Consider the following 27,445-nt stretch of genomic DNA (forward strand, 5'->3'; position numbering starts at 1 on the left):
ATTCCATGCAAAAAAGGAAAAAAAAAAAGGTTAATACTGTTAAAAAGAATGATGTATGGTGAAAAAAAAAATCAGGGATCGATTTACTTTAGAGAACTACAGAAAAAATGAAAACAATCAAATTATTTTTGCCACTAATGACAAGACAATGCCAGAAAAACGTTGTGCGCTAAGGTGGTGCCAGTGTTGACCCGGTGTTTGGATTAGGGTAAAAATGCTGAAATCGAGCCCTGGCTTTGCAGATGAGATGGGGCGCGGTCGATGAGTGCTGGGGCTGACACACAGCGGACAGAGGAGAGGACGACTGTGCAAGTGATGCATTCACTGACATCTCGGTCGTTAATGTCGGGCTGCCATGCACAGCCCGCGTACACTGTAGAGTTACATCGAGTTACCGCTCCCCCGCACGGCCAGAGGAGCGAGGACAGAGGGGAAAGAGTGAACGGCCAGTGTCCCCAGCAGGGGGCAGACAGTGAACATGTCTGCAGATGTTAATGGATTTGATGTGTGTAACAAAGCAAAAAATAAATAAAAAAGAGCAAAAGGATGCCCAAAGCTAGCAAACAAGATGAGAATACAAAAACAAGACGAATAAAAAACATGAGCAGGGCCAAGCAGAAACCAGTTACCACCTACCTCCCAGCCAGTACTCTGTGTGACAGAGAGAATACAGGACATGTGAACACAACACGCACACCCACATGTACAACAGCTGCCGTTCCAGCCAGAGGAACCAGCCGCAGTAAAGCCGAGAACACAGTAACAATACCACTAACATAAAGGTTTGGACATACTAGCTTTCCACAGCGGTTCTTCTGCACCAAACCGCTGTGACTCTAACTGAACACGGCTGGCCTTTAGGGAAAACAAACCTACATTTTGTTCCCAAACATCATGCACTCTCTGACTCATACTTTACGACTGAAGATAAAGCATGCCAGGTGTAACACAAGACAAAATTAATGTACTCAGAATATTGCAACTGAAATATCAAAAAACGGAACCAAACTGTGTCTTTGTTTCTAGGAGAAGTCCACAATCCTGATATATTACATACACTTGTACTAGAAATGCAATATGTACAGTTATAAGCTACATGTTTGTCATGGGAGGCGTTACCTGATGAACAATTTTCCCAAAGGCTTCCTGTAGTTTACCATGAATAGTGGCTAGCTTCTTTGCATCCCGGTTGGCTTCATGAATCGGGATGAGTACCTTATAAACTTCATTAACCGCCTCATACATGCCGGCCTGAATAGAAAGCAAAACCAATTCCAGTTCGGCTTGTTAAGTGTGACCAGAGTCATGAGAAGGTCACCTACCATAGAGAAAGAGGCAGCGGCCTGCTCTAGGAGTCCCACTAGACCTATTTCAGTGAAGTATTTTCCCGAGCAAATGCCCTCTTCATCAGGAGACACCACGTCGTCAGAGACTGCCGATTCCTCCAGCACATTAGAAGATATGTTCTAAGGTGCAATAACAGCAAATATCAAAGCTCCTATTAATACCAACTCTACCCTTGACGGATCTACAACCACGACTAATTCATGCTTTGAACAAACCTGAAACGTGACACAACCAACAGGGAGGTATTTGCGGTCCTCCAACATGCTGAGGTACTCGGCCACAAGGGCGGCGCTGTGCACCAAACACTGTGCGGCCTCTGCATGGTTGTTCCTCTCGGAGTGTTTCCCAGCCATGTTCTGAAGCCACGTGAGCCGCAGGTCTGGAGACGTCTGGTAACCCTTGGCGATTCTGGAGTGCAACGGGTATCACACGTCAAAGCAACAAAAAGAGTGTCATCGACGTGTTTGTCTTTGAGGATCTTTACCTGTACATAAGATCGATGAGCATCTCGGGATCCTCCTGATGCTCTTTCATCTTCACCGTGTCTGAGAGGATCATGTGCAAATTAAATACAAGGTCCTGAACCTGAGGGCAAAAGACATCTGCTGTGAACCCAAGCCTGTGATCAAATGCAGCACGGAGTTTTACAATTAGGGCACAACGTTTTGACTGTGTACCTGGTCTGGGAACGTGGTTTCCCTCAGCTCCAGGTCCTCCTCTGCGTAAGTGAGGATCGTCTTCAGGGAGCGGCGTAAAAACTCCTCATTGAAATTTTGAGACGTTCCCACGAGTGAGGAAAGGGACATGGTCACCTGCATTTTCACTCGAGCAAAGTTCTACAAAATAGGGAACACAAAGAACAGTGTTGAAACATTTTACTTGAAAGAAGAGGATGTTGGAGTGCCCAAAATACTGTGAGATACACACATATGAGTAACTTTATGAATACTACTTAAGTATTGGAAACTATATGAGCGTAAAAGTCTGATTTATATTTTAGTGTGAGAAAATAACAACAACAAAACATAAAAAGTAACCAAATGTTTAATCAAGCACCCTTTTTTCAACAATATTTTACTGAAGTAGAAGAAGAGGGAACTGTGTGACACAACTGCTCAAAGGAGTACGTATAGTTATTTCAAACTCTGACCGCTTACATTTCCAATCTCAAAGTTCTGCCGCATGAGGAGGTAGAGCGAGGCGCTGGCGTGGGATCTGATGGTGCTGATGCTGCTGCTGCAGCTCCTCAACAAGCGCAGGCACAGGTCTGCGCACTGCTCCGTCTCCTCCTCGAACAGCAGCTCGGGAAACTGAACATGACAAATCAACCATCAGGGAGAAAGAAAGCAAAGGCGAGAGATGGAAAATTGGTTTCAGAGGTGGGTAAAATAGCCAAAGCGTTCCCTCAAGTAAGAGAGACGTTACTTGAGAATGATTTCTCTCGAGCAGAAGTCAAAAGAAGTGACCAAAGTGAGAGTGTAGAAACTTCATAACAATTTTACTCAAGTAGAAGTCAAAACCCGTGTGTGATGAGACACAAAAGTAAGTTATTGCCCGCCTCTGGTTAGTTTTGTGAAAACAGAAGTCAAACCTTGGACACAAGCGCTCGCTGCGTAGCAAAACAATGCTGCAGGTAGAGGGCGCTCTGGTTACACGCCATGCTGTGAAGGAGCACCTTCAGGACGCCTCCCAGGATGCTCTCTTTGGATTCAGTCACGGATACGGTCTGAAAGGCACAACCACCAGAGCACTCAGTATTCGTCGCATGTTTTCCCGTTGTTACGTTTCTTTCTTACCTGCACAATGATTTCCAGCGTATCCAGAATAATTAGGTTGGCCTCTGTTGCGAGGTTTCCGTCAATAAGTGCCTCATGTTCCAGCTCTGCCCTCGTCCTGAAAACAAAGCGACAACAAAAATCTGTCACATGAAAAAAAAAAAAGTCTTATGATTGCAACGTGTTTTTAGTTTGTCTCTGACTACTTTAACATATTCAATTAAACCCACAGGCCACTTATCTTTACTTAGACAGAGGACAAAAGCACCACGGCACACTTTCCAACACACAATCTGCTAAACCACACCAAAAGGCTAAAAACACTGGCTTCATTGACCGAATACAAGTGGCTACTTTCTGAAATGAGGAGACGCACCATGTTTAATAATAATTGCTGGTATTTCAGATACTATGCTTTGTGATATGGCTACACAAGTATCGCTACTGCAATATTTGGTGACGACACAACACACAAGGGGTCACAATATATCGCAAAAGCACTGAGGTCTTTTTTTTCTACTGACACAGCCGGAAAACAAAAACACATGGTCATTTTAGCCTGGTTTTGTCTTTTAAAGCAGAACGAAGTAACTCATGCCCCTAGAGGCCAGGTGTCGTAGCATGTTGCGGTTTTCTACTCATTAATTGTCTGTGAGAGTAAATACTACGCTGACAGAAAAGACAAAGGCAGAGAGGGATATGCACATCCAATTACACAATGGAGATTCTTTTTTTCACTCAAACTTGGCTGTATATACTGTTAAAGTGGTGCTAGCCCGCACTTAGATTTGCCGGTAAGCCTGTTAGCTTCTTCTTCATGATTCCATTAGTGTGTATTGCGCCTCCGACCCAGTGCAGTGAAGTTGCAATTGTGGTTTTCTGGCCAGAGACACCACGGGGAGATGAAAGACCCCCCAAACGTCCCATTAACACTTTTATTACCCCCAGAAGGATTAAGAAAAGGATTTATTAAGGTAAATAAGTTACTTAGTTCTGCTTTAAGTCTTTGTTTAGACCCAATTTCAGAAAAAAAGACAACGAATTGCTGCCATTTTTTACTGTTTAAACTAAATAGTTGGTTAATGGTTATTTACAATATCACAATAATCAAACTGAATATTGTAATTTTTAGTCTTTGTTTCGCTAAAATTCCCCACGGCACCGAGGACCCAGAGGACACACATAAAAACTGCAGCCCCAAAAACCAGCACACAGGTTAAAAAGCAGGACAGACCCACTGCAACAGCTACATATGAACCGACTCTGAGGCAGACACTGTTACTGGGACTGGAGTCGAATGGGGAGGGCGGAGGGGGTCAGGGGTCAGCGGGAGGTTATTCAAATGCATGGGCTGAAATGTATCACACTAGAAATAACTCCTATTTTCCTATTCTCCTTCTCAAGTCTTGAAATCAAATTTTACCATGTGATTTTCCAAAGATTAGAATTGTGGTATTTTATTTTTAGGGTCAACAAGCAAACTACTAAAAGTACTGTTGCTACAAAACCACTGAGCACTTCACCAGGTATGTAATATTTATAAATAAATGAATTGCGCACACACATGCATGTGAATAGAATGATGAACGGGGGGAGGGAGGAGCTAAAGCGATGCCTGAAACGCACTGAGCAACACAGCAAATGTCTCATACAGTACCTGACTGATCTGTGACTCCTACATAAAACACAGCAACATGAGAAAACAAATGAAAGTTAACAGAAAGTGATCAATAGAACCGGGTTAAGAGCAGGAATGAACACGAGCGCTGTTCATTTCCACAGGATAACGCAGGGCAGTGATTCAATGTCGGGAGGTGTTTTTGGAAGAAAAGCCAAAAGATGCCAGGAAGGAAAGGGAATACACATGTTCAGGTTTATGATATGTAATATTTTGAATAACATATAAAAAAAAGACCTAGATATACACCAGGTTCAGATAGTTTTCAGACCCATTTTGGATTCTGTGGTATCTTCGATTACTTATTGGCCATGATACAGAAAGGTATTATTTGAATATTTTCCATATTAGTTTTCAACAAAACACCGTTGGAATGAATGTACAGGTATGAAAAGGTCCTGAAGCTGGTGGAGAAAACATGCCACCATTTTTGATCAGTGATGCCAAAACCAACATACTTGTCCAGCTTTTCACTGTTCTGCCTCCAGTGCGTCATGTCCTTTCTCCAGCGCAGGTTCTCCTGGCTGCCAAACGCGCTGCCAGAAGGACTCCGCTCTGAAAAAGATGGAGAAATACTTATTTACATTGAAGCTGCAGTAGAAACGCGTGTGCACACAGTAAAACGTGACCGACATTTGGCTGAACTGTTGCATCCACTGTGTGTAGGTTAGACAAACTCAACCCCAGTGAAGCATCAGATACTGCCTTCTTGTGTAAACTATGATGTTATTACGTGCTTCAGATCACCCATATTTTACTGAATGTGCATGTGATGCAATGTTGGTGGAGTTTTGTTTTGTTACATTTACACTTTGATTAAGTCTCTTTCCTTCTCTAGAGCTCAGAACAAATGCTTGTCACCTGCTGATGTCATTCATGAGCTGCTTCACAAACCTTTCAGCTCTTCTTTCATTTCTTTCTAATAGCTGGAAACCATTGTTTTCAGCTGCTGGAAAAACAGACCCACATTATCCATATACAGCCTCTTCACATTATAAACTACATATTTTAATCTCCAGATAGCACAAGTTTATTCTCGTGACGTGCTTGTTAATTACACACAATTAACCATATGGGTTTTGTCATTTGACAGGCCTGAACTGATACTTGGTACCAGTCAAGTCACCGGAGGTTTTGTCCACATGTATGGCTGAGGGGAGTCAGTTGGTGTTGAATTTAACTAAAACTGTATCAATGTGTTTTTCTATTAAAAAATAAATGAAGAGCAACATTTCCAAATACATTTGCAAAATACAATTTAAAAAAATTGGTAACAGAATTTAAATACCCAACTAAAGTTTGATAAACATCTTCAAAAAAATCTCAAAAACTATACATCCTAAATTGTTACATAAATTGCTAAACTTAGACAACTTTAGCGATTTCAAACAAAAATGTAAATGTATCAATAATCTAGCACCTGAGGTGCTCAGTTCATTTATACAGAGACAAAGCAGCAACACCACAGGCTTCATCAATAACAACTGTACGATTCCTCACTGCAAAACTTCATTTGGTCAGTCTGCCTTTTAATACTAAACTTTTAAGTTGTGGAACTCACTGCCCACTGAACCTAACCTTTTGTGAGTTAATGTTCACCTGGAAACAGAACTGTAACCCATTTGTAAATAGCACTGAGTTTGTGTGTGAGTGAATCATTTGTATGATATGTATCGGAGGTTTTTAGAAAGAAATGGAAACTGTTCTACAAATCTCACCTAACTGACCGCGGCTGCGTCGCACCATCTCCTGCCGCGCCCCGATGCTCCCCAATATGGCTTCCTCCAGTTTGGCCTTCATGTCTTTGGATTTCTTGAACGTCAGACTGTTCATGCGCTCGAACGCCTTCTTCCCCTGCATTGTGAACACAACATGGGCCTTGTATCCATGATGCAGAGGGTGAGAGTGAAGTGAGGGACAGAGAAGAAGCCAGGTAGTTATTGGCAGCACAGCACTCAGCAAGCAAAGCAAGTTAGTAACAAACCAGCAAAGATGCATCAAGAGAACACTGAACTGAACTACAAACAATCCAAAACCTTATGAAATATAGCCAGCGTTAAGCATCTGAACATCTATATAGCAAGAAGGCACCTGGCAGCAAGCAGAAGAGTAAAACCAATATGCCCACCAGAGAACAATGTTGAACCCAAGAGGTGGACAGAAGTTTGGAAAAACAACACAAACGAATCATGCCGGTCGGTCAGTATTGTTACCTTGTACTCGAAGCAGGACACGCAGAGGTAAAGTAGGTCCAGGAGGCGGTTGAGCTGTGTCACTGAAAGGTCAGTGAACCACTTCTGCAGCACCAGTTCATCAGCGTTTTTCAGCACCCACAGCAGACAGATCAGGAGACTACGGCTGGACTCGGCCGAGAAGCTTCCATGCTGACGAGGGGTCTGGAAAATCATTGTTTTGTTACATTTTGGCAAAGAAAACTTAAACCCAATCACTACATATTTCTGTCAATTAATAAAAACTAAACCAAAAGTTAACAGAAGGGAGTAAAATGATCCAAGTCTAATGATCTGAATCTGTGAAAACATACCTGTGAGTTGAGTAAGAAGCTGCTCGGTCGGGACATTGGCGACGCTGCGGAGGTGCCTGCTATTGCCATGGCAACTGTTTGGCTGATTATATTAGCTTCGCCCTCTGCCTCTTCCCCGCTGCCACTCACTATGGTTCCTTGGGGTCCTCCAGGACGCCCCCACTGGTTATGGGACTCTACGGACACAAAGGAGCGAAAATCGGCTTTAGAAAGGCAGATGTTGGGAATCTCCAGGAAAAAACACAAGTAAACTCACTGTGTGGGTACATCATTTATTTGCTATTTGCAAAAGAGATGCCCGTGTGAGGGAAATAAAAGATCGATGGACAGCCATTTATTCCCAGTAGGGGTGGTTGGTGTCAACTGAGCCTACATAATGGACATAATCATAAATGTAAGGATAGTAATAGAGCAGTGGTTCCCAAACTTTTTGGACCCAAGTACCCCTGAAGCTTTGAGTGACGAGTCGCGTACCCCCAACTTTAACGCGATTGAAAACACTGGGAATATCACATGTAATATTGTATTTATTTCCTCCATTATTACCGTGACCTCAAGCAGGTTTTCCGCATTCAATATTTTTTTGCTCGTCTGGGTGATTAACGCTATTAAGAATGTGTAAATCCAAAAAACGACTTTTTTTTTTTTTTTTAAACAGGCTGTTAGTGCGAATGGGTAAAGCTGAGTGTTTTGCTTTGTCCCAGTGACCAGCTCATTCTGAACATCAGACTCAGGTTTGGACTTTGCGCTCTGGCCCCGCCCCCTCAGTCGTACTGTCAAACCAGCGGTTCAGATCCAAATGCGCTGGTTTAAGCAAGACATTACCATCTTTTTGCGCGTAAATTTAAATGTGTGTCTCAGATACAAAGCCACAGGTTTAGAGGCAGAGGAGGCAATGACGTGGCCGCAGAAGCTTCTCCTTCTCCCCCCACTCCTCGGATCCGAATGAGAGGAAAACTCCTGTTGTAAAATCGAAGTCACCATCAGTCTGACGGCGCACAGGCTCCTCTCTCTTTTTCAGCGATATTACAGAAATTGCTTCTTGATCAAACTTTGGCACTGTTCACGTTAAAGGCGCTGCTGTTGTGGCGAAGGTGGACACATCCTCAGCCGCGCTCCTGGCCTCCGGGAAGTTTTATGCACTCGGGTCCTCAGCAGCTCTTGGGGTTTGGTTCTAGAGCGGACACATTTAGGTCCAGAACAAGCTCATCTACGTCTGAATTAGAAGACTCTTTCGCCTGTATAAGCGTGTTTCCCTTGTGGCGGTTTAATGTGTCAATATTAAACAGATTGTGATCCATTTTTTTTCTTTCTCCAAAATGTCTTTGAGACATTTTACCTGACGGCAGGGATAATGCCATGATGAACACATTTTGGACGCAGCAAGTGCCAGATTTTTTACAAACAAGAGGGAGCGGGTAAATTCACTGGCACAGAAATGCTTTAAAAATGTATGGACAACAGTTTCGTGTTTCATCTATGATGCAATATAATCCAGGAAGGTCAGACACTTAAACACTTCACCAGGATTAGTCAAACCTGTGTGAATGAATTGGAATAGTGTTCCAGGTATGTTTTTGATGAAGGAACAGTGTTACAACATGGTTAAAAGCTCAAACTGTCACCTTATAAGCACCAGAGTTACAAAAGTTGTTCCGTGGGAGTACCTCGAGAGAACACACACAGGCATGGGCAGGCATGAACATATACGCCTCCTGCCACTGTGATTCCCAATGTGATGCAATGAAAAAGTCCACTACTCTGTGTATACTTTATATTGTACAGGCATTTTATCACAGAGCAGAATCTAAATTTGGTGTCTTTACTGCAGCGGAATCCAGACGTTAAATATGAACTTAAAAGATACTATTACCTAATTTTTGTCGTGTTTCAGCACAAAGGTCTTGTTAGGCTTAAGGGCAAAGGGCAGGAGAATTGGAGTATGACAAGAATGAACGCATGTTAGACATCAGCTGGTACATTATGTTTCAGGGCCACTTGACGTTTTGAGGCCAACTGATAACCTTATGGGGACTTAAAAGGATGAACCTAGTGAAAGGTCATTGAAGGTTTACTTTTAGGCATTCTATTGTTGGGCAGGCACAGTTTGACCCTGTTTTTTTAGAGAAAAGGTTTTAAATTTTTTGATACACGATCAGTGCTTTGGTTTCTCTTAATTTCAACTCCAGTTGTTCAGGAGCATTCCATCATAGTAGAGGCGATGGCTAGGTTAAGGAACAAAAATGACTCAACAGTAACGGGATGGGTCAATGGCAGAGAATTTTGGTTTCGTTCGTTTACCTGTGAAATCATGAAGTTGAGGGAGTGACTCCATGACTATCCCGATCAGAGGCAGGTACAACATGGCGACTCTGGCTTTGACCTCGGGGTCTGCATATCGAGGGTCCGAGTCGTGGCTGGAGAGCAGGTTATGGACTACATTGACCACTTTCTTATGGAGTCCAAACATCCTGAAACAAGAAGACGACAGCGTTACAGAGACAAAATGCTCACTATTACCGTATATTTTATACTGTAAGTCGCTCCGGAGTATAAGTCACACCAGCCAAAAAATGCGAAATGAAGAGGGAAAAAAATATATATAAGTCGCTCCGGAGTATAAGTCACAGCAGCTTTGGTGACTACGTGGGCATAGAGGCGTAACTGCACCGTGTACAAGCCTCTCCCGGCATCACGTTGTTCAGGCACCCATTTGTGAACTCATTTCTCTAGCTATAGCCATCTAGCTTGTAGCTCGCGATTAGCTTTTTTTGTTTCTCGCTTACTCCAAACTTTCAACATTGTGGGATTATATATTTTGATATATAAGTCGCACCTGAGTATAAGTCGCACCCCAAGCCAAACTATGAAAAAAGTGCAACTTATAGTCTGGAAAATACGGTAATGTAAAATTTCTGCTTACACTTCATTGTCTGGCTCCAGAATCACAGACAGCTCAGACAGCACCAGTCCAGCCAAAAAGTGTTGCTCTCTGAATGGGACCGAGAGCTCAAACATGTTGGCTATTTTTTGGTCTTGGACGTGAGTGGAGAAACCAGAGCTCTAAGGAGGAAGGGAAAAAGAACAATTAAATAGTGACCATTTTTTGATGATCTAATCCATGCATTGAACACTGACCTGAGAAGTGGCTGAGGACACCGAGGGGGAAGGGGAGGCAGGGGGGGTGAGCAGGCTGCACGGCAGGTTAAGTGTGACATAATGCTCATGGCTGCACACAATCCGCAGGAAATCGAGCCGGAGTGACTCCAGCGTGGGGTTTTGGAGATTGTAAAGCTTTGTTGACACCTAAAAAAAGAAATGGGTGGAGACACACCAATGCAATGAACGCTTTGTATTTGAATAAGTAACAAGCAAATGTTTACCTGCTTCCAGTAGGCCCTTATTAAAGTGAAAACAAAGCCCCTGTCCATCACCGAGAGAAGATCGTTCAGGAAGAAGGCCAGACTGGTGTTGAGTCTCTCCACAAGCTCTAAATCCTGGTTAAATCAGTCAGATTAACATATTATTTTTGTATAAAAATGGTTAGGTATACATAAATACAAAAAACATATAACTTTTTGCCTTTAAGGTGTGGCTTAAGCTATCTGCTTCTTCTGAGGATTCATGCTTAACAATGATTGGTTTACTCTGCCTATCACTTACTAACAGCCTAACAGAGGCTGGCCAATGGGAGTGGGCGGGGTTAAGTAGCTGTGCCTGTGTTTGAGTAATTAAAATGTACTTCTCTCTCTGAATTGGCAGACGGGACCATTGAGTTTGATAGTGTGTTGTCATATTGCTCACCCTTAGAATTGGGAAAGACTTTTTTCAAGTAAATGAACCAATACCTTCTGAAAGCGGGACACTACATCCCCAGCGATGGTGCTGACCAGGGCGGTGATGTCATCCATGAAGCGCTCAGGGAAGCGGTGTTTCCGCTGTGACTCCAAACGTTCAGTGAAGTAAAGGTGATGGATGATGCTCTTCACCTGCGACAAAGGCACAAACAGCGCATCAGTAAAGTACAGTGATGAAGATAGTGCTAGTAATGATAATAGTAAAGTACCATCAGTTCAAAGAAGAACCAGGCCTGTTGAAGAGCGCCCTCACGGACGCTGCCGCTGCTCACAACCCACTGTAGAGCCAGCTCCTCATGGAAGAGCTGGATAACAGAGACACACAAAACCACACACCAGAGACACGAGGGGAAACGGTAAACTCAGTGCATTGACACTAGTTCTAGACAACAACTAGAGTAACATTGTCATTTTAATTACAGATTTTTTAAAACACTTGTTGAATGTTATCTAAAATGTTGAAATAATCCAGATTAGTATTCTGCATAACAGGGTAAGTATATGTCTATGCAGGGTCTCAGTCGCCCAGACATGTTCCATATAGTAACAAAGGTTTTAAAAGTAGTCATCTGGACAAGGTTATTAGTTATTGAAGATGACATAGATGCTAGTATAATATCTAGCTGCTCCTTCACAGAGCTCCCAGACCAAAAGATCTTCTGAAATGAAGATGAGATGAAACATCTTCAACTAAATTCACCAGTGTACAGTCAGAGGTGGGAAGAGTAGCCAAAATATTTACTCAAGTAAGATTAAAAAAGCAGAAAATGTTACTTGAGTAATGTGAAAATTGCATTAAAACATATATGGTAAAAAGGAATCATTCTGCAGAATTAACTTAAGTAACAAAACACAAAATACATCTATTTTATGCGCCAAAATGAAGATTTGTCATGGTGAGGATTTACTCACAGTGGAACGAGTTACTATTATTGTATCAAGTAAGAGTACGGACACTTGATTATAATATTACTCAAGTATGAAAAAACAGCTACTTCAAAATGTAACTGAGTACTACCCACCTCTGTGTACAGTGCACTTAAATGTAATCATTTATTTACAGTATGTAACTGATAAAAGTTTAATGAAATGCTTTCAAAAGAGAGCCTCATATCAATATGTAAAACCATTGTGGAAAATATAGCAGAATGCCGGTCCACAAACAGCAAAAACAGAAAAAGCATCGTTGATGTAGTAGCCCACATTTGCTCGAGTGACGTCGTACACTCAAAATGCTGCCATGCAAATCACAATCGTTAGTTCAGAAGCTGTTCATGGAGTGTGCAGTATTTGTTTCATCTGAGTGTGCATGAATAGGTTAAAATCAATAACGAGACTCTGGCTAATACAGTCAGTAAATCTGGCAAAACATGTATTATATTCTAAAATAGTGTCCTTTAAAATAAATTGGTGAATGTGGTCTGTAACACTAAGTTGTATTTTATACACGGTCCAAGCATAAGCCAGCATCATGTCAGCATTTATCCTAAATGTTTATTAGTGCGACAGACACATAAAGAGGCTTATCAGACTGAGCGGACAGCACTTCAGTTGACATTGTGTTAGCCAGACCTCAGCAAACTCTCAAACTTAAACACATTCTGAGTAAGAGGCAGATCATTGAAACATTCAGCATTCACCACAGCTGCACAGCAACCAAACACAACATCAACCATTCCACAGCACGGACAAGACAAGAGTGAGAGGAGGCGAAAAACAGTTGGGCAGGTTTGTCTCCTCCCCCAGTGCAAGAGGCTCTACCTTTTTTGTGGGCAACCGTCCTGTTAAAGTTTGCAAGAAACTGGCGCTCTCAGTGTGCGAAGACATGCGATTGCCACTGCGCTCCATGGCCTATGGGTGGGATGAATGAAGGTGACAACAGGTTAGTGGAGGAGCAACGGAGCGTGGAGCTGCACCTTTTTCCACAGGAAAATGTGTCTGCCACTGTCACCCACTCACACATGGATCTACAGCCACAAACACGCAGACAATGCACAATCTATGAACTAAACTATGTAACACTTTCTACAGATACACATTGGGCTATGTTCAAAAACTAGACTCTAATAATCCATATACATTCACTAAAACAACACGATGAGAACTCAAAGTGACAAACTGATCAATAACTAAAATAAAAAGAATGACTATATAAATGAAATCTAAAAGATGAGTAGGACAGAATAAGACGGGACAGGTGAGAAGGGTCACGTTCACGCGCGCAGGTGTACCATGCACCAGTGAAACAGGATGCTGTGGTTAGTGTCAAATCATTCATATGCTATATGAGGATGAGACAAAGAGGGAGCTATTTGAGGACAGGGTGAAAATAGGATGAAATGTTTAGGAGGCATAAATCGTAAAACGGTATGGAGAAAAATAAATCTAAAATGTAAGGGAAGATCTAACAAAACTTTTTCTCTCTTTCTGCATTTGAATGTTTAGTGGTTTTTAACTGATACACATTGCAAATATGAATTTAAACAATAAAAGAATCACAAAAACATGTGAAAAAGAAAAGGACTGTTAGATCTTGTGAAGGCTACAGGTGAATGTGAGAGATCTACTAGACGTTTATGACTATGGTCAGTGGAATGTCTGAAACTGCTCAGCTGAATATTACAAGACTTTGAAGTTTGGTTGTTTTCTTTGTATCGTTCGTCAGGGCACTATGTTTTCCAGAAATTTATTTGATGAATTACTTTAACATTATCCACATACAAAGAAACCAGATCTTCAAATTTGCCAATATCCCGTGAGCATGGTGATGGTGAGTAGGTCTAGCTGAAGTGGAGGAGGGGCATTGGTAAAAACCACCTGCATGGTTTCTGGAGCAGACCCAGGGCTGGTTCCCCAGGGCTCACTACAGCCCATGGAGTGCACCCACGAGTTGGAGCGGTCTAAGCCCTATAGGGTCAGAGACACAAGGCCAGGCAGCAAACAGGGGAATGAGCGAGCAGCAGAGGCAGGAGGAGGGAAGCAATAATTACAGGTTAAACAGGGTCACAGGTCACAACGCTGGAAGACACCAAGGCCCAAAAACATTAGCTGAAAGTTAGTTCATTTGCAGTAGAACAACAAAAGAATCTTGCTTTCCCTTTATATGTGCAAAAAACCTAACTTTAACAAAATGGAAGGGTTAAAATGATCAGAGGGAACAAGTGGCTGCATTCAAAGTAACAAGGTTATAAATTAATTCACACAAGAGAGTGTTAAACAAACCACAAATTAGGCACATAAAATAGTTGACCAAACCATAAAAGCACAAAGGTGCCTGAAACCGTCTCATATATGACTATTGTACTGTATCATAGGAACAGCATTTGTTTATCAAACATCACAGTAAAACTAAATCACGCTTTCACAAGCTGTCCACACTGTAAGTGTGTGGCCGGCTGCTGGGACTGCGGTTGGAGATAAGATGTCCAGGCCGCATGTTTACATATTGGCAATAGGGTATACATGCAGATAAAATAGTTCTCAGGGTCACTGAGCACATGCCAGGCCTCTGACCTGAAGTAGGTTAAAAAAGATACATTTAGTACATTCAGCTTTATCGGTGTGTCTAAAATACACCACTAAGTCAATAAGACTGCTGGACTGGAGGTGATAAATATTTGACTGACAGCCACGTGCAAAGTGGATCCGAAAAAACGAACTGGGAGTAAGAAGTTTCTGATAAGGGCTGACCAGCAGCGGTGAATATCTCAGGGCGTACCTTGCTGCCGATGATGGAGCGGACCTCATCGTCAGGAGAGGTGGGGGTGCCGGAGATGTCGGGGTTACTGTTGCTAAGGCTGCGGGAGCGGTTCAGGTTGAGACTCGCCGGCCGCACAGCTGAGCGAGCCATGGTGGCATAGTGGACCGAACCTCCCAGTCCCCCTGGGCCTGAGATCACACACAAAACACAATCAGCACTTTCTACAGCTGTAACATTTATGAACCACAGTTTACAGAGAATGCTTTGAATAAAAAAAAAAGTGATAAATGGAATGAAAGGTATTATGCATTTATACCTGTTGAAGATGAGTCGGAGTCTGTGGGGCAGGTACAAGAAAATATGCAGAACGTAGGTGGAGAAAAGCATAAAACAGAAATAGGGGGGAAATAAAGAGAATTATGGCATGCATATTAACACAGACCAGACTTAGGGTTAGATGGACCTAACAAAATAATAAGTCAACAAAAGAAATCAAGAAGACAAATGGTGAGGATGTTTCACAGCTTTGAACATTTATGTGGAATACCAGGTGAGGGAGAGTTGGGGTCGGTGCTGGGCAGGCGGAAAACGTAGTGGATATAGGACGACAGCAGGCTGTTGCGCCCGTGCATGTCTTGGCTGGTGTCCAGATATTTATGGAGCCGGTTTACTAGAGACGCCATGACCTCAAACGACGCCTGTCCCAGGTTCACTACAGCAGACAAGCACAGACAGACAATTTTAGCTCTCAAACAAAACCTTACAGCAAGATTATTACTTCTATTTATTTGGGTCACACTTTACTACACAGCACAGTAATGAATTGGTGATGAAGAATAATATGCATGTTCCTTGCATTATGGTAGATACTATTACAATATTGTAGTTGCCATAGTGACCATGTAGATACCAGGCTAATATCTCTATACCATGCTCAGGCTGTGCTGTAAAGTAATATTCTTTTCCTTGCCTTTTTCTGTTATCACGTACCTATCTGCCCAGCTATAACCGGCGGCCGCACCACCAGCAGCACCAGTTTGTCCAGGAGCAGATGAAGGAATCGGACCACGGGCTCCAGCTGTGCTGAGTTGAGGGCCGCGATGCTGGTCTTGAGCTCGGCCTCCAGGCTGTTCTCCATGATGCGCATGTCTCCGATTCGGACCGGGAACATGTGCTCGTCCAGGGCGTGCACCAGGGCAAAGAACTTGTCCAGGTACTGATCCTGAAAACCGCAGAGTGGAAAAAAGGAAATGAGAAAATGACCGGAGCGACAAAAGTTCTATGGCACGCAGCGGAGCAAAAGATAAAAAAAGTAACCGTGGCTATTTCTCAGTTTAACAGCAAGTTTGCTCACCAAGTGGAGGCTACAAACCAAAAGATCTACAATCTACAATAGCGCGGAAAAGCCCAGATAACACAAGGCGAGCCAGGAGCAGTGATTTATGAACGCATTAGTCTCGCTGAGGTTTCGAGCGACCACAGTCAAGTGCACCACACAAGCGCCTCCGAGATGCAGCCGCCTCAGTAAATTACTGCCAAGGTGAACCGTATGAACTGAGGTTACTTTGTAGTGGACATACAAGTCCAGCAAGTTGTAATAAATAAATGTATTTATTTATTTTTTCAGGGAAATTTAAGGGTATTTAATTGGAAATCTTGATTAACTTTAAAGGTGCATTATGCAACTTTTTATGTGAAAAAAAAGTTGACTTTGTCGTGACCCAGCGGCTGTATGAGTGCTTAGCAGGGCGACTTTACTTTCTATCACAGTGGTCTCTAGGACGCTTCAGGATCAATTCTTTGGAAGGTTTTCACTGCTGACGGACCCTCTCTTCAAAAACCTACAAAACAATTGATCCTGGAGCGTTGTAGAGACCACCGTGATCAAAAGTAAAGGTGCCGTGCTGACCACTCATACACCACTGGGTCACTACGAGGTCAAATACGCACAAAAACGTTTTTTTTTGTCCGCATAAAAAAGTTGCATAATGCACCTTAAAGTAATATGCTGGAAGTTAATACAAAGTGAAACTAACTTTTTGAGCAAGCAAACCCAAACCAATCGATGAAGATGTGTTGTTTCATTCACATTTTCGAGTAAGCTTACATAATCATGTTGGTCTCCTTCTCAGGAACTAATCCACCTGCTGATGTCACGATGCTCCTCTGTGCGTTTAATGTCCAGGCAGTTTCACTGGACTGTTTTCGACTCATAAATTGTCTCTACAACAAAAACGATTCCTTTCTTTTAGCTTTAACTACTTCACTCTGCGCTGCGCCAGCAGAGAACAAGTCCGGGTGCTTTGTCTGCTCAGAACTTAGGGCTAAATCACTTAAGTCCATTTAGTTTTGTGCACCCTGTGAACCAGTGCTTTTGGACCAAGCTAATGAGAGCAACAAGTCCTCAAATCAACTTGTTTTTCCACCCATTATTACATCACATTTTGAGTCATAACATGTGAAATACTGATACCCAAAAGCTCTTAGAAAACCATAATAGACGACCTTGCTATTGCGTGTAGTTACCTGTGTGTGAATGGTGGACACTGCCACTACCTCCACATTAAACACACCTCGATGGTTATCCACCCACTTCATTCCTGGAAGGGGAACCTAGAATACAAGAACAGTTTCAGAGAATCTTGAAAACAACCAAAAAACATTATATATAACTAATTTTAAGCAGCAGACTCACATCAGGGGAGAGCACAGAGTAAGACTGAGGAGGTTTTTCGAGTGACACGGGCAGGCAGAAGTTTCCAGTCCTCAGGCGTCCGTTCTGCAACATGGGGATCCACTGGAGAGCAGGAGATCAGGGGCAGGAAATATTACAATGACGAAACAATAACAAAAACTATTACTGAGGCTTTTGATAGACGCTCTTACCGTATAACCCACAGGAGTCTCCAATGGGGTGTTTTGCTTCTGCTGACAACTGACGTGGTAAAAGGTGAACAGAATATGGTGGTGGTCGGACAAAGACGCGGGCAGCTTGATTTTGACTTCATCTGAAAAGTCTGGGGATCTGGCAGGGGGAAAAAACAAGTATAAATATGTTAATGCGTTAAATAGAAAATCTAAAAAGCATCTTTAAGCACATTACAGGGCAAAATGTTTTATGCATTTGTTTTGGCGGCGAGATTTCACCTTGGAATTCATTCAATCTAAACATGCGGGAAACTATGCAACAACTGCATAGCTTTACGTCCCACAAGACCATAAACATCCAAAAGTTGGGAGACTCGCACAAGACAAGCAACAAACCCACAAGATCAGTGTCCAAGTTTGGAAACCATGCACTCAAAGGTCAGCCATAAGTGGCGCACTAAGGAACACTGTGTATCAAGATGCAGGAGACATTGTGTCAGATTTATTCTATAACGCACTGAACATAAAGTGTTACAATATGTTATATTTGGGAAAATGTAGAAAAGAATAACGTTGTTCCTGGGATGCTGAAACTGGGACTTGATGCTCATTGATTGAAAAGGAGAAAATCATGTTGAAATTGTTTCATCAGGAAGTTGGATTTTGTTTTCAATGTGTTGTCCATTGTGTTCATGCTTTTTTCTTTCTTTCTATTATTCAATGAAAATATCCGGAGATTAAAGTGGACATACAGTATCATGCATCTAAGGCTGAAAAACGTTATCTGGGGCACCTGAGTTTTGATATTTTATGTTTTCACAAATTGAAATAACGTCTCTGTATTAGAATTAGAGAGCGGCTCTAAAATACAGGCGCCAGGGCTAGTGAGGAGTTGGCCTGAGGCTCCCCCTGCAGACTTAGTAAAAATAAACTTTCTCTTTCATCCATCAATGTGGCTAGCAACTCTGTGGAGCCGCAGTGTCCACAACTCAGGATGGATCTAAAGTTGGATTACGGGATTTAAAAATGTAGAGGATTGTTTTGTATTTTTCCTATTAACCTATAACCCAGCAAGTACAGCTCAGTGTGTTTCAAAAGGAGAAGAAAACAAGGACGTAACAGCCAAAGTGAGCAACACAAAATGTCCTGAACGAAGTAAAATACTACTCCAATTATGTCTGTGATGACTAAACCACGTCATACATACAAACAAAACAAACAAACAAAGTTAATTTTGCATGAGATGTCTCCTTTAGCCTTCATAATTTACTTTTTTATGTTGATAAAAATTATGACAAAGGCTTCAGATGACGGTAGCTGATGTAAACTACTAAGTAAAGTACAAGGAAAGACGTAATGGTGCATATGTCTACTTTCTGTAATACCTTTTTTCCGGGTTAATTAATTTTAGCCTTGACAAAATGACCCTTAGTGACAGATGACAAACCACAGAATATCGTAAAACATTTATAGTGGTGATAAAATATTTGACACCGCTCAGCCACTATAGGTTATGGAAACTTGTGACAAGGACATAAGATCAAATACAAGACCTGCATGGACCAGAAGAAAAATCACTCTCATCTCATTTAGACCGGACAATATTGAACAATAATGATAATAATCACATATACTGTATTTGTATGGCACTTTTCAAAGCACTTCACTGTAGCATATTATCCACAGCTGGTGGTGGTCACTCACTGATATACCACCTTCAGACAGAAGCAAGGTTAAGGTTAAAGGAACTATACAGAGTTTAAAAATGTAAAAAGAAAAATGTATTTTCCTCCCCCTACATGTTCCAGCAATGTCCTAAGGTGTAGAGCCCAGACCTGTTCACCACAACTGCCTCTAAAATCCTGCACTGTCACTCAAAAAGTTGTTACTTCGGGTCCGAATTGCCGTCATGCACGATCTTAAAGGAATAGGCCACCGTTTTTACATACTAAGATATGTTCTTACCTAACCGTAGCCGAGTTAATATATCCCCGTCTGGTCTTTGTCCGTGCGCTCTGTCACGCAAACGGAGCACATACGCAGCCTCTCCCACATGTCATATAGCTCCAAAAAAGCTCACAATAGAAGCTACCAAGCTCTTCCACGTGTTCCCTATTTAAATAAAGTTACGTGAAGTGTTTTCATGTGAAGTATATTTACACAGAAATGTAACATGTCGATTTTATAAGCAGATAAAAAGGGGTACTATATTGTGAGGCGTAATGATACGAGGAGCACAGCGTCCGCGCAGTAACTCCTAAAGACTTCCCCCGCTCACTTCCGTCAATAGAAGCTGCGTGACTTGTAGAGAGCGAGCAGAGAACAGTTGAAGAAGCGTGGATAACTTGTGAACAATGCCTTTTACGTGCATCGTGCCGGGCTGTGATAACAAGCAGAAAGTATATAGTGTAGTAATGTTTCACAGATTTCCAACTCACCCCGGACGACGACACAGGACTCAGGACCTCTACCATGAGGTAGGAATGCGCAGCACTTTCCCAAAATATATTTTCTGCTTGTTGTAAAAGGCTCTCTACAAGTCACGCAGTTTCTATTGACGGAAGTGAGCGGGGAAGTCTTTAGGAGTTACTGCGCGGACATTTTGCTCCTCGTATCATTACGCCTCACAATATAGTACCCCTTTTTATCTGCTTATAAAATCGACATGCTACATTTCTGTGTAAATATACTTCACATGAAAACACTTCACGTAACTTTAGTTAAATAGGGAACACGTGGAAGAGCTTGGTAGCTTCTATCGTGAGCTTTTTTGGAGCTATATGACATGTGGGAGAGGCTGCGTATGTGCTTCGTTTGCGTGACAGAGCGCACGGACAAAGACCAGACGGGTATATATTAACTCGACTAAGGTGAGGTAAGAGCATATCTCAGTATGTAAAAACGGTGGCCTATTCCTTTATTATAGAACCTGCAGTTACACGTATGGCCTGAGGTGGCATTAGTGAGTATAAAATGGCCAACTTGTATCTAGTCCCTTTAATGTAAAGCTTAAAGTGATGGTGAAGTGTCTTGTTCGAGGACACAACAACAGTATGCACCGGGATCCATAGATTAATGCTCAAACCCCTGAGCCACAATGGCCTCTAACATTCTGTAAGGACCTACCTGTTATGGTACACCACTGAAGTGTAGGCTTCTTTATAGAAATCTGCACAACTGGACTTCCCAAATATGACCTTAAACAACAATAATAAAACATGTTACAACAGGTACAATGAGCCAAATCAAAGGATATACATCTTTACGTACAGGCATAGCATTATTGGGGTCCTCTCCGTTCATGAACTGCACTTTGACAGTGATGTTGCGAGCAGAGCCTTGGCGGTTGGCAAAGTTAAGACTTTGAGGATTGATATACAGCAGATTCCTGAAAGACACAGATACACAACAGTCTGGTGAGTGTAATGAGCTTAACACACTGTACGAATATCAACACGAAGAATCAATAAGTGGCATTATGACATAACAAAAACCGTTGGTGAGACAATAGGAGCGCACTGATGAGGAAAACGCTGAGCCTCTTGTATTATCCATCTTTGTGTTTGACCTGGTTACGAGTATTACAGTTACATCAGATTCAAAGGGCAGATACAGTAAAGGCTCAACAAACCACCAGGACCGAAGGCCTGCTGTTTGTATTCTGTGTTTTTAATGCACCTACTTCGAGCCTCAAATCAAAGTGCGTTGTGTAGTAACGCGATGACAATAAAGTTGATTCTGATTCTGATTAAAAGCATGTGGGCAGGAATTATTAACAGGAGGCAGTATATTACAAGAGGGGCATTGCCAGTATTTTAACCACTGATTCCAGGTAATATTGTTCAAACTACAGGGGGCGCGTCAGAGCAGGAAGAGATCAACAAGAGGAAATACAAAAACAGCTGAAAAACCACAATGATATGGACAAGTAAATAGGAGAAGGTCCCTCGGGGCCACAGCTGGAACCACAAGTAAATGGAAGCGTGGGAATCTCTAAGATAACAACATTCACTGTCTATTTTATTACTTACTGGCAACTCTTTATTTAGGAGCAAGACAAAGCATACAGATGATCCCCTTTAACAATATATAAAACAAGTTACAACTTCGTAGTTTTACAAATGACATTATCAGATTCCCTCATCAGAGCCAAGGGTTGGTTGGTATTATGTAATACTGTTAACGCTAACAGGAAAATGAGAAAATGATGTTCGCTTCAACTTTATAAATGTACCCCCTGTATCCACGTTTAAACATTATAAACCAAAATCACTTTGTTTGGTTTAGGGTTAGACTCAGGAATTTGGGGCTATGAGCCCCTGCACTAAACACTATGCTAGGTCAACATATACTGCATATCACTGCCAGCTTTATGCTGAACAAGCAAATTCCTGTCACATTCACTCAGTGTGTGGCCATTTATTTCATAAGACCACAACTCCCTCTCCAGTCATAACAAAGAAAAACAGCAGTTTTTCACTGCCAAGAACTCAAGTGATTCATCCCTGAAACCACAAAACTTCTCACTTTTTCTCATTAGGAGGTGTCGACTTGAGCGATGGCGATATTTTTTCTTATATTATTAAAAACTAATTCAGAATAAAATGTCCTGCCTCCTGCATTCAACAAGCCAAACTAAAAATAGCAAGCCTTTGGTGCATACTGTAGCGCATAGACCACAATACAGCACATGTTTAAGAATAGTTTTACTTCCAAATGTGTAACCTGTGTCTGCTGGAGTTAAGAGTCTTCGTAATTCTCTTTCTAATTACACAGTAGATCCCACTCTGTAATCTCTGCAGAGGAACTCACTAATTGACTTCTAATAAAAGCGTTTTACGACAACACTTAAGTGTGTACAGACATGCTTGTTTGAGAAGCTGCAAGCGAGTCAGCTGGTCATATCGTTCCCATTCGGTGTCAACCGGCGTCAGAAATATAGCGCGAGGCACGACAAACTTTTGGAAATACGACAGGGCTGTGCAATGAAATCAAAATGATGAGTACACAGTGTCCAAACTCCTGGGCATCATTCATGGCACCGGCACAATTGACAGACGTGCACCCCCCCCCCCATACACACACACACACAACTTCCATCCCGCCTGTCCGACTCACCCCTGACTGGGCTGAATCAGCAAGAGGCTAAATCAAACTCAAACATTAATTACAAGCGGCATGATCAATCAGGGTAAAGTGTGCGGGCTCCGGGTTATGAGACTGATCAATCAAAAAAGCTTGGGACGGCTATTGTTGAGGCTTTCTGCTGATCAGCCAAAGCCCCCAGTGCCACAGATGGGGAAGCACAGGGTGGGCCAGTCGGGTTGGGGTGCAGCGGGGGAGTGGAGTGAGGTGGATTGGGGTTAAATGGATGGCAGCGCGGAGTGGGGAAGGGGGGGATACACATGTCATTTGCTCACTGCTGTGATTTGTTTGTTCAGGAGAGGGGAGGGCAGTGAGGGAGGGGGGTGAGGGAGGTTGGGTTCGGCGCTAAAACACAGTGGAGTTTAATGATCAGCTAATCCTCCCCGCCTCTATCGGGAGGGCTGTATATAACACAAGCCAGTCTGTTGCGCTCAACATTTAGGTAAATTTGTCAGTGGAGCGGAGCAGAGCAGAGCTGAGAGGGCAAAAAGAGGCGACGATGAAGCTGCTACTACTACTTGTGGCCAGTTTGGTTGCGACATCAGGGGGCAAGAGCGAGAGTGGCCCGACTGTGCCCGGCGCGGCGCTCACCGCCACACTGCCCCCGGGCCCCACCGAGGCGAAGTCGCGCTTCGCCATGCTGGACGACGTGCGGCTCCTGGCCAACGGCTTGCTCCAGCTGGGCCAGAGCCTCCGAGAATTCGTACACAAGACCAAAGGTCAAATCAACGACATCTTCCAAAAGTTGAACATTTTCGACCGTTCGTTTTACCAGCTGTCCGTGGTCACGTCCGAGATCAAGGAGGAGGAGGAGGAGCTGAAGAGGACCACCAATTATCTGAAAGCCAACAATGAGGAGATTCGGAACTTGTCGCTGGAAATTAACTCGAAGATCAACAACATCCTGCAGGAGAGGACGCAGCTGCAGACCAAAGTGGGAACGCTGGAGGAGAAACTTCAAGGGCTGTCGCAAAGCATGGTCCCACCCGAGCAAATCGGTGAAATATCCACACTAAAGGTAAGTACTATTCCAGAGCTAATAATATATACTACATGATATAGCTGACATTTTGCTATGGCATTATCAGGATGTGATTGAAGCTCAGGAGAAAACCATTACAAATCTCCTGCACGCGGTGCAGGAGCAACATGATCAGCTTGACAACCAAAAACTCAAGATCAGAAACCTGGAGGAAAAGGTAGATGTCTTTTTTATTTTTATTTGACTGCAGTAAGACTTTTTTTATCTGTTGTCAAAACACTAACTTTAGATATTGATCGCAGCTCAGCAACGACAACTTCCAAGATACAATGGAAAAGTCGATGGAGTCTGACCTTTCATCTCCAGATATGTTTGAGTATCTCATGGTGAACTCAACCGGTAAGGAGATTCGGAAGCCAAGATACTTTTTGTATTGACTACTTCAATCGTTATTTTTGATTTGTTATTTCCCAAGATCTTCCATGCGACTGCAGTGAACTGTATGTCAAAGGAGAGGTGAACAGTGGCGTCTATGTAATCAAGCCTAACCACTCGGAGCCATTCAACGTCTACTGCGAAATGACACCAGGTGAGTGAGTTTGGAGCACTGTGGGAGATTTCCAGTCGTGATACAAGAGAAAACCATCTGGAAACCTCCATAATGACAGGATGGGAGACAATCTGAACGTACCACTGAAGTTAAAGGCGGCTTCAGAAAGTGTAAACAATTCAAATGTGTTTGTCTCGCGCAGATGGAGGCGCGACTGTTGTTCAGCGCAGAGTCGATGGTTCGGTGGATTTTGACCAGACATGGGAGAAGTACGAAAAGGGCTTCGGAAATCTTGAAAGTATGTAGATGGGAAATTTCTGTTGCAACTTCTCTAGTAATGAACTGAGCTGGGTTCAAGGTTTATTTACAATAGTGGTCAGTACATTATGATGAATGAATTACTGCCAAAAGCAGAAAAGTAATGTCCATAAATGTGATAAAAGTTTGTTTTTTGGACTGTCTAAAAGCTACACGATCTCAGGACCCTTCAGGTGTCAAAAATGTTTCAGAAGTTTTTCATTTTTAAAGAACTTTACTTTTTTTCCAATTCCATTGTTGAACCCAGCCCTAATAATGCAAATGGTATATAAATAAAAAAAGAAGACAAGCCTGCTACTTTCCTTACTGCAGTTTGTTTAGAGGACGAACCCTAAATCTCTTGTTTGCCATTCAGGGGACCACTGGCTGGGGCTGCAGAAGTTCTACGGCGTTGCACAACAGGGAGCTCACATCCTGCGTGTTGACCTGGAAGACTGGAGGGATGGCAAACACTGGGCAGAGTATCGATTTTCGCTGGACGGCCCCTCCACCCACTACATCGTTCACCTCAGCCAGTTCTCTGGCGACCTGGCCGACGCTTTGGCGAACATCACCGGCATGCAGTTCTCCACCAAAGATGCGCCGAATGACAACCAGCAAAACTGCCCTCGTCATTACACAGGTAAACTAAAACAAGTGGAACTGGGATTATAATGTATGGTGCTTCAGAAAGTTGTTAGACCACTTTAAAGTGAGTCTTTGAGTTAAACAGTTTTACAGATTTAATAGATTGCGAATAACGGACCGCCTGAGCCTGCAATTTGAAATTCCTCACTCTCTCCTCTCCATTTGGCAATCCTACAGACTATCACTTTAATATTTCTATTCTAATATGCAGCAGTTTGATACAGAAATCATCATCTACCATCTAGTCCCTTTAAAAAGAGCTGTGAAAAAAACGTTGTCTTTATGCCAAATTCTAATGGCCATGACACAGCTTCTAGCTATTTGTTACAAATATAATAACATCGATATAAATAGATGGATTGAACACTTCCTGAACTCACTGTAGATGATTATGTCAAAAGTGACGAGCAAGTAACTCAGTACCTTGCTCTTAGGTGGCTGGTGGTTTGATTCCTGCGGAGAGACGAACCTGAATGGACGGTACCTGTGGCTGCGGGCTAAGGGGCGTGCCATGAGACGGAAAGGCATTCATTGGAGGCCAAGCACTGGACCGTCGTTTTCACTCAAGACAACAAAGATGAGCATACGGCCGGCCCCTTCTACTTCAGAGCGCCTATACTGACGCGCCCATTCAGGACGCCAGGCTACACGAACTCACTGCACAGGCCAGCTCAAATAGAAATAGGTGCTAGAGCAGGTTGTAGCAGTGGGAGGCATTAGAAATGTCATTAGTTTATCAGCAAACCCATACTGATAGATGGGATTCTGCAAGGATTCTGACACTGGTGCAGACCGACAAAAGTATCCCAAAAGATAGAACGACGGCAATGATGCAACCATGGCGCCCGGGTCAATAACCTAATGGATTCGATCCAACAGGAACAGTAAAGCTGTTCTTATGCAACATCTGCTCTCACTTACAAAAAGAAGATCAGCAACCTGTTTCAGTGCTGGGCCGCGACTGCATGGCAAGTGGCGACGACTGTGCTTTTGAAAATGTACAAACGCTTTAGCTATGAACACATCTGTCTTTGCTTAGGAATTGAATAGGTTTTATGACATTTGCATGTTTTCAGGAGCTCGGCATAAAGCCACAGATTAGTCTCTAAATAATCTTTCTGCCTTTATCTTTATCATGTTTTATGTATTATTCATTTTCTATTTTCATTATTATAAAGACTTTGTTTTTATGTTTGGGGGGCGGGGGGCTATTCTTCATCATGTGTCGTAACAAACACTATTTTATTCATTTTAACAGCGCACTGACTCTCATTTGTTATTATTTTTTACTGTGTATTTAAACCATTTTCACAGTGGTGTAAGACATACGCTTATATTACGAGAAACTGTCATTACATTGTATTTTGAGTCATATTGACTTTTGTTTTAAGTATAACTTCAATAACTGTACTGTTAATGCCTCATAATGACACCTACAATTAGCAAGGGTTACACAATAATATATTTATGTTGTTCAAATAAAAATAAATGGTTTCTGATGGCAAGTGCTCAAGTGCTGTGTAAATGGCTTCATTAAATGTGTTTAAGGAGCTGCAATAAAAAGGGTTTGGCGATGCCAACAAGTGTAAACAACTGTACAAAAAAAAAATGTACCCCTTCTTTAACCAAGAAAGTCCCACTGAGATTTCAAAATATCTTTCAGTCGAGCCCTGCTTTCTTCTTGCCAATGACATTTTGAAACCTCCTCTTGCAGCAGGTCTTTGTAATCTATCGATCTGACTTTATCTGCCGCTGAAAGGTACCGATTATTTGCAGACAAATGAGTCTGGTAATAGCAGGCCAAGGCAGCCGCCGCGTCTGGCAATGAGAATCTGACTCTGAGTGACCTTGACAAAAATAGTAGTTGGTCAGACACAATTTTCACTGAGTGCACCAAGAGACATGTGGTGAACATTAACACTGCAGTGTCACCACAAGGCAAACTCTGGGATAACACTCTGTTCTTTTCAAAACCTTGAATTTAGGTCATCTTTGCATAGTTCCAAATGAGTCAAGCAAATTATGAAATTACATTTAAGTCACTAATTAATCT

At 42.5% G+C, this 27,445-nt stretch overlaps 2 protein-coding genes across 12 annotated transcripts in view; one reads left to right on the plus strand and one right to left on the minus strand.

Annotated features, from left to right (window-relative positions):
* dock7 (dedicator of cytokinesis 7) overlaps positions 1-27,445 on the minus strand; it is a 40,454-nt gene that overhangs the window by 7,130 nt on the left and 5,879 nt on the right. For 2 of the 11 annotated variants that reach the window (XM_079575554.1, XM_079575560.1), the window contains exons 15-44: positions 21,041-21,158; positions 20,897-20,967; positions 17,789-17,927; positions 17,598-17,699; positions 17,429-17,515; positions 15,893-16,124; positions 15,450-15,614; positions 14,921-15,090; positions 14,020-14,109; positions 12,964-13,053; positions 11,412-11,507; positions 11,194-11,334; positions 10,729-10,842; positions 10,484-10,651; positions 10,269-10,408; positions 9,647-9,816; positions 7,346-7,521; positions 7,014-7,196; positions 6,519-6,678; positions 5,259-5,355; positions 4,780-4,797; positions 3,144-3,240; positions 2,939-3,073; positions 2,505-2,657; positions 2,025-2,183; positions 1,832-1,932; positions 1,563-1,755; positions 1,323-1,466; positions 1,120-1,251; positions 637-651 (exon numbers count right to left, since the gene is read on the minus strand). In XM_079575554.1, the coding sequence (XP_079431680.1) occupies positions 637-651; positions 1,120-1,251; positions 1,323-1,466; positions 1,563-1,755; positions 1,832-1,932; positions 2,025-2,183; positions 2,505-2,657; positions 2,939-3,073; positions 3,144-3,240; positions 4,780-4,797; positions 5,259-5,355; positions 6,519-6,678; positions 7,014-7,196; positions 7,346-7,521; positions 9,647-9,816; positions 10,269-10,408; positions 10,484-10,651; positions 10,729-10,842; positions 11,194-11,334; positions 11,412-11,507; positions 12,964-13,053; positions 14,020-14,109; positions 14,921-15,090; positions 15,450-15,614; positions 15,893-16,124; positions 17,429-17,515; positions 17,598-17,699; positions 17,789-17,927; positions 20,897-20,967; positions 21,041-21,158 (3,856 nt within the window). The remainder of the gene's footprint in view (positions 1-636; positions 652-1,119; positions 1,252-1,322; positions 1,467-1,562; positions 1,756-1,831; positions 1,933-2,024; positions 2,184-2,504; positions 2,658-2,938; positions 3,074-3,143; positions 3,241-4,779; positions 4,798-5,258; positions 5,356-6,518; positions 6,679-7,013; positions 7,197-7,345; positions 7,522-9,646; positions 9,817-10,268; positions 10,409-10,483; positions 10,652-10,728; positions 10,843-11,193; positions 11,335-11,411; positions 11,508-12,963; positions 13,054-14,019; positions 14,110-14,920; positions 15,091-15,449; positions 15,615-15,892; positions 16,125-17,428; positions 17,516-17,597; positions 17,700-17,788; positions 17,928-20,896; positions 20,968-21,040; positions 21,159-27,445) is intronic. The other 9 variants (XM_079575559.1, XM_079575557.1, XM_079575563.1 and 6 more) reach the window with 9 other exon arrangements.
* angptl3 (angiopoietin-like 3) lies at positions 23,308-26,970 on the plus strand. Its single transcript, XM_079575611.1, has 7 exons — positions 23,308-23,933; positions 24,004-24,114; positions 24,200-24,296; positions 24,373-24,486; positions 24,650-24,745; positions 25,121-25,387; positions 25,827-26,970. The coding sequence occupies exons 1-7, from the start codon at positions 23,415-23,417 to the stop codon at positions 26,012-26,014; spliced, it is 1,392 nt and encodes a 463-aa protein (XP_079431737.1). The 5' UTR covers positions 23,308-23,414; the 3' UTR covers positions 26,015-26,970.

Source organism: Gobius niger (genome assembly GCF_951799975.1).
Source record: "Gobius niger genome assembly, chromosome: 17".
In the NCBI taxonomy this organism is placed as follows: domain Eukaryota; kingdom Metazoa; phylum Chordata; class Actinopteri; order Gobiiformes; family Gobiidae; genus Gobius; species Gobius niger.

Bases quoted from the DNA above. Each gene is read 5' to 3' on its own strand.
- angptl3 (XM_079575611.1), top strand. From the start codon at position 23,415: ATGAAGCTGCTACTACTACTTGTGGCCAGTTTGGTTGCGACATCAGGG. The intron at 24,746-25,120 runs GTATGTAGATGG...TTTGCCATTCAG, and splicing joins GGGCTTCGGAAATCTTGAAA to GGGACCACTGGCTGGGGCTG. The intron at 25,388-25,826 runs GTAAACTAAAAC...CCTTGCTCTTAG, and splicing joins CTGCCCTCGTCATTACACAG to GTGGCTGGTGGTTTGATTCC.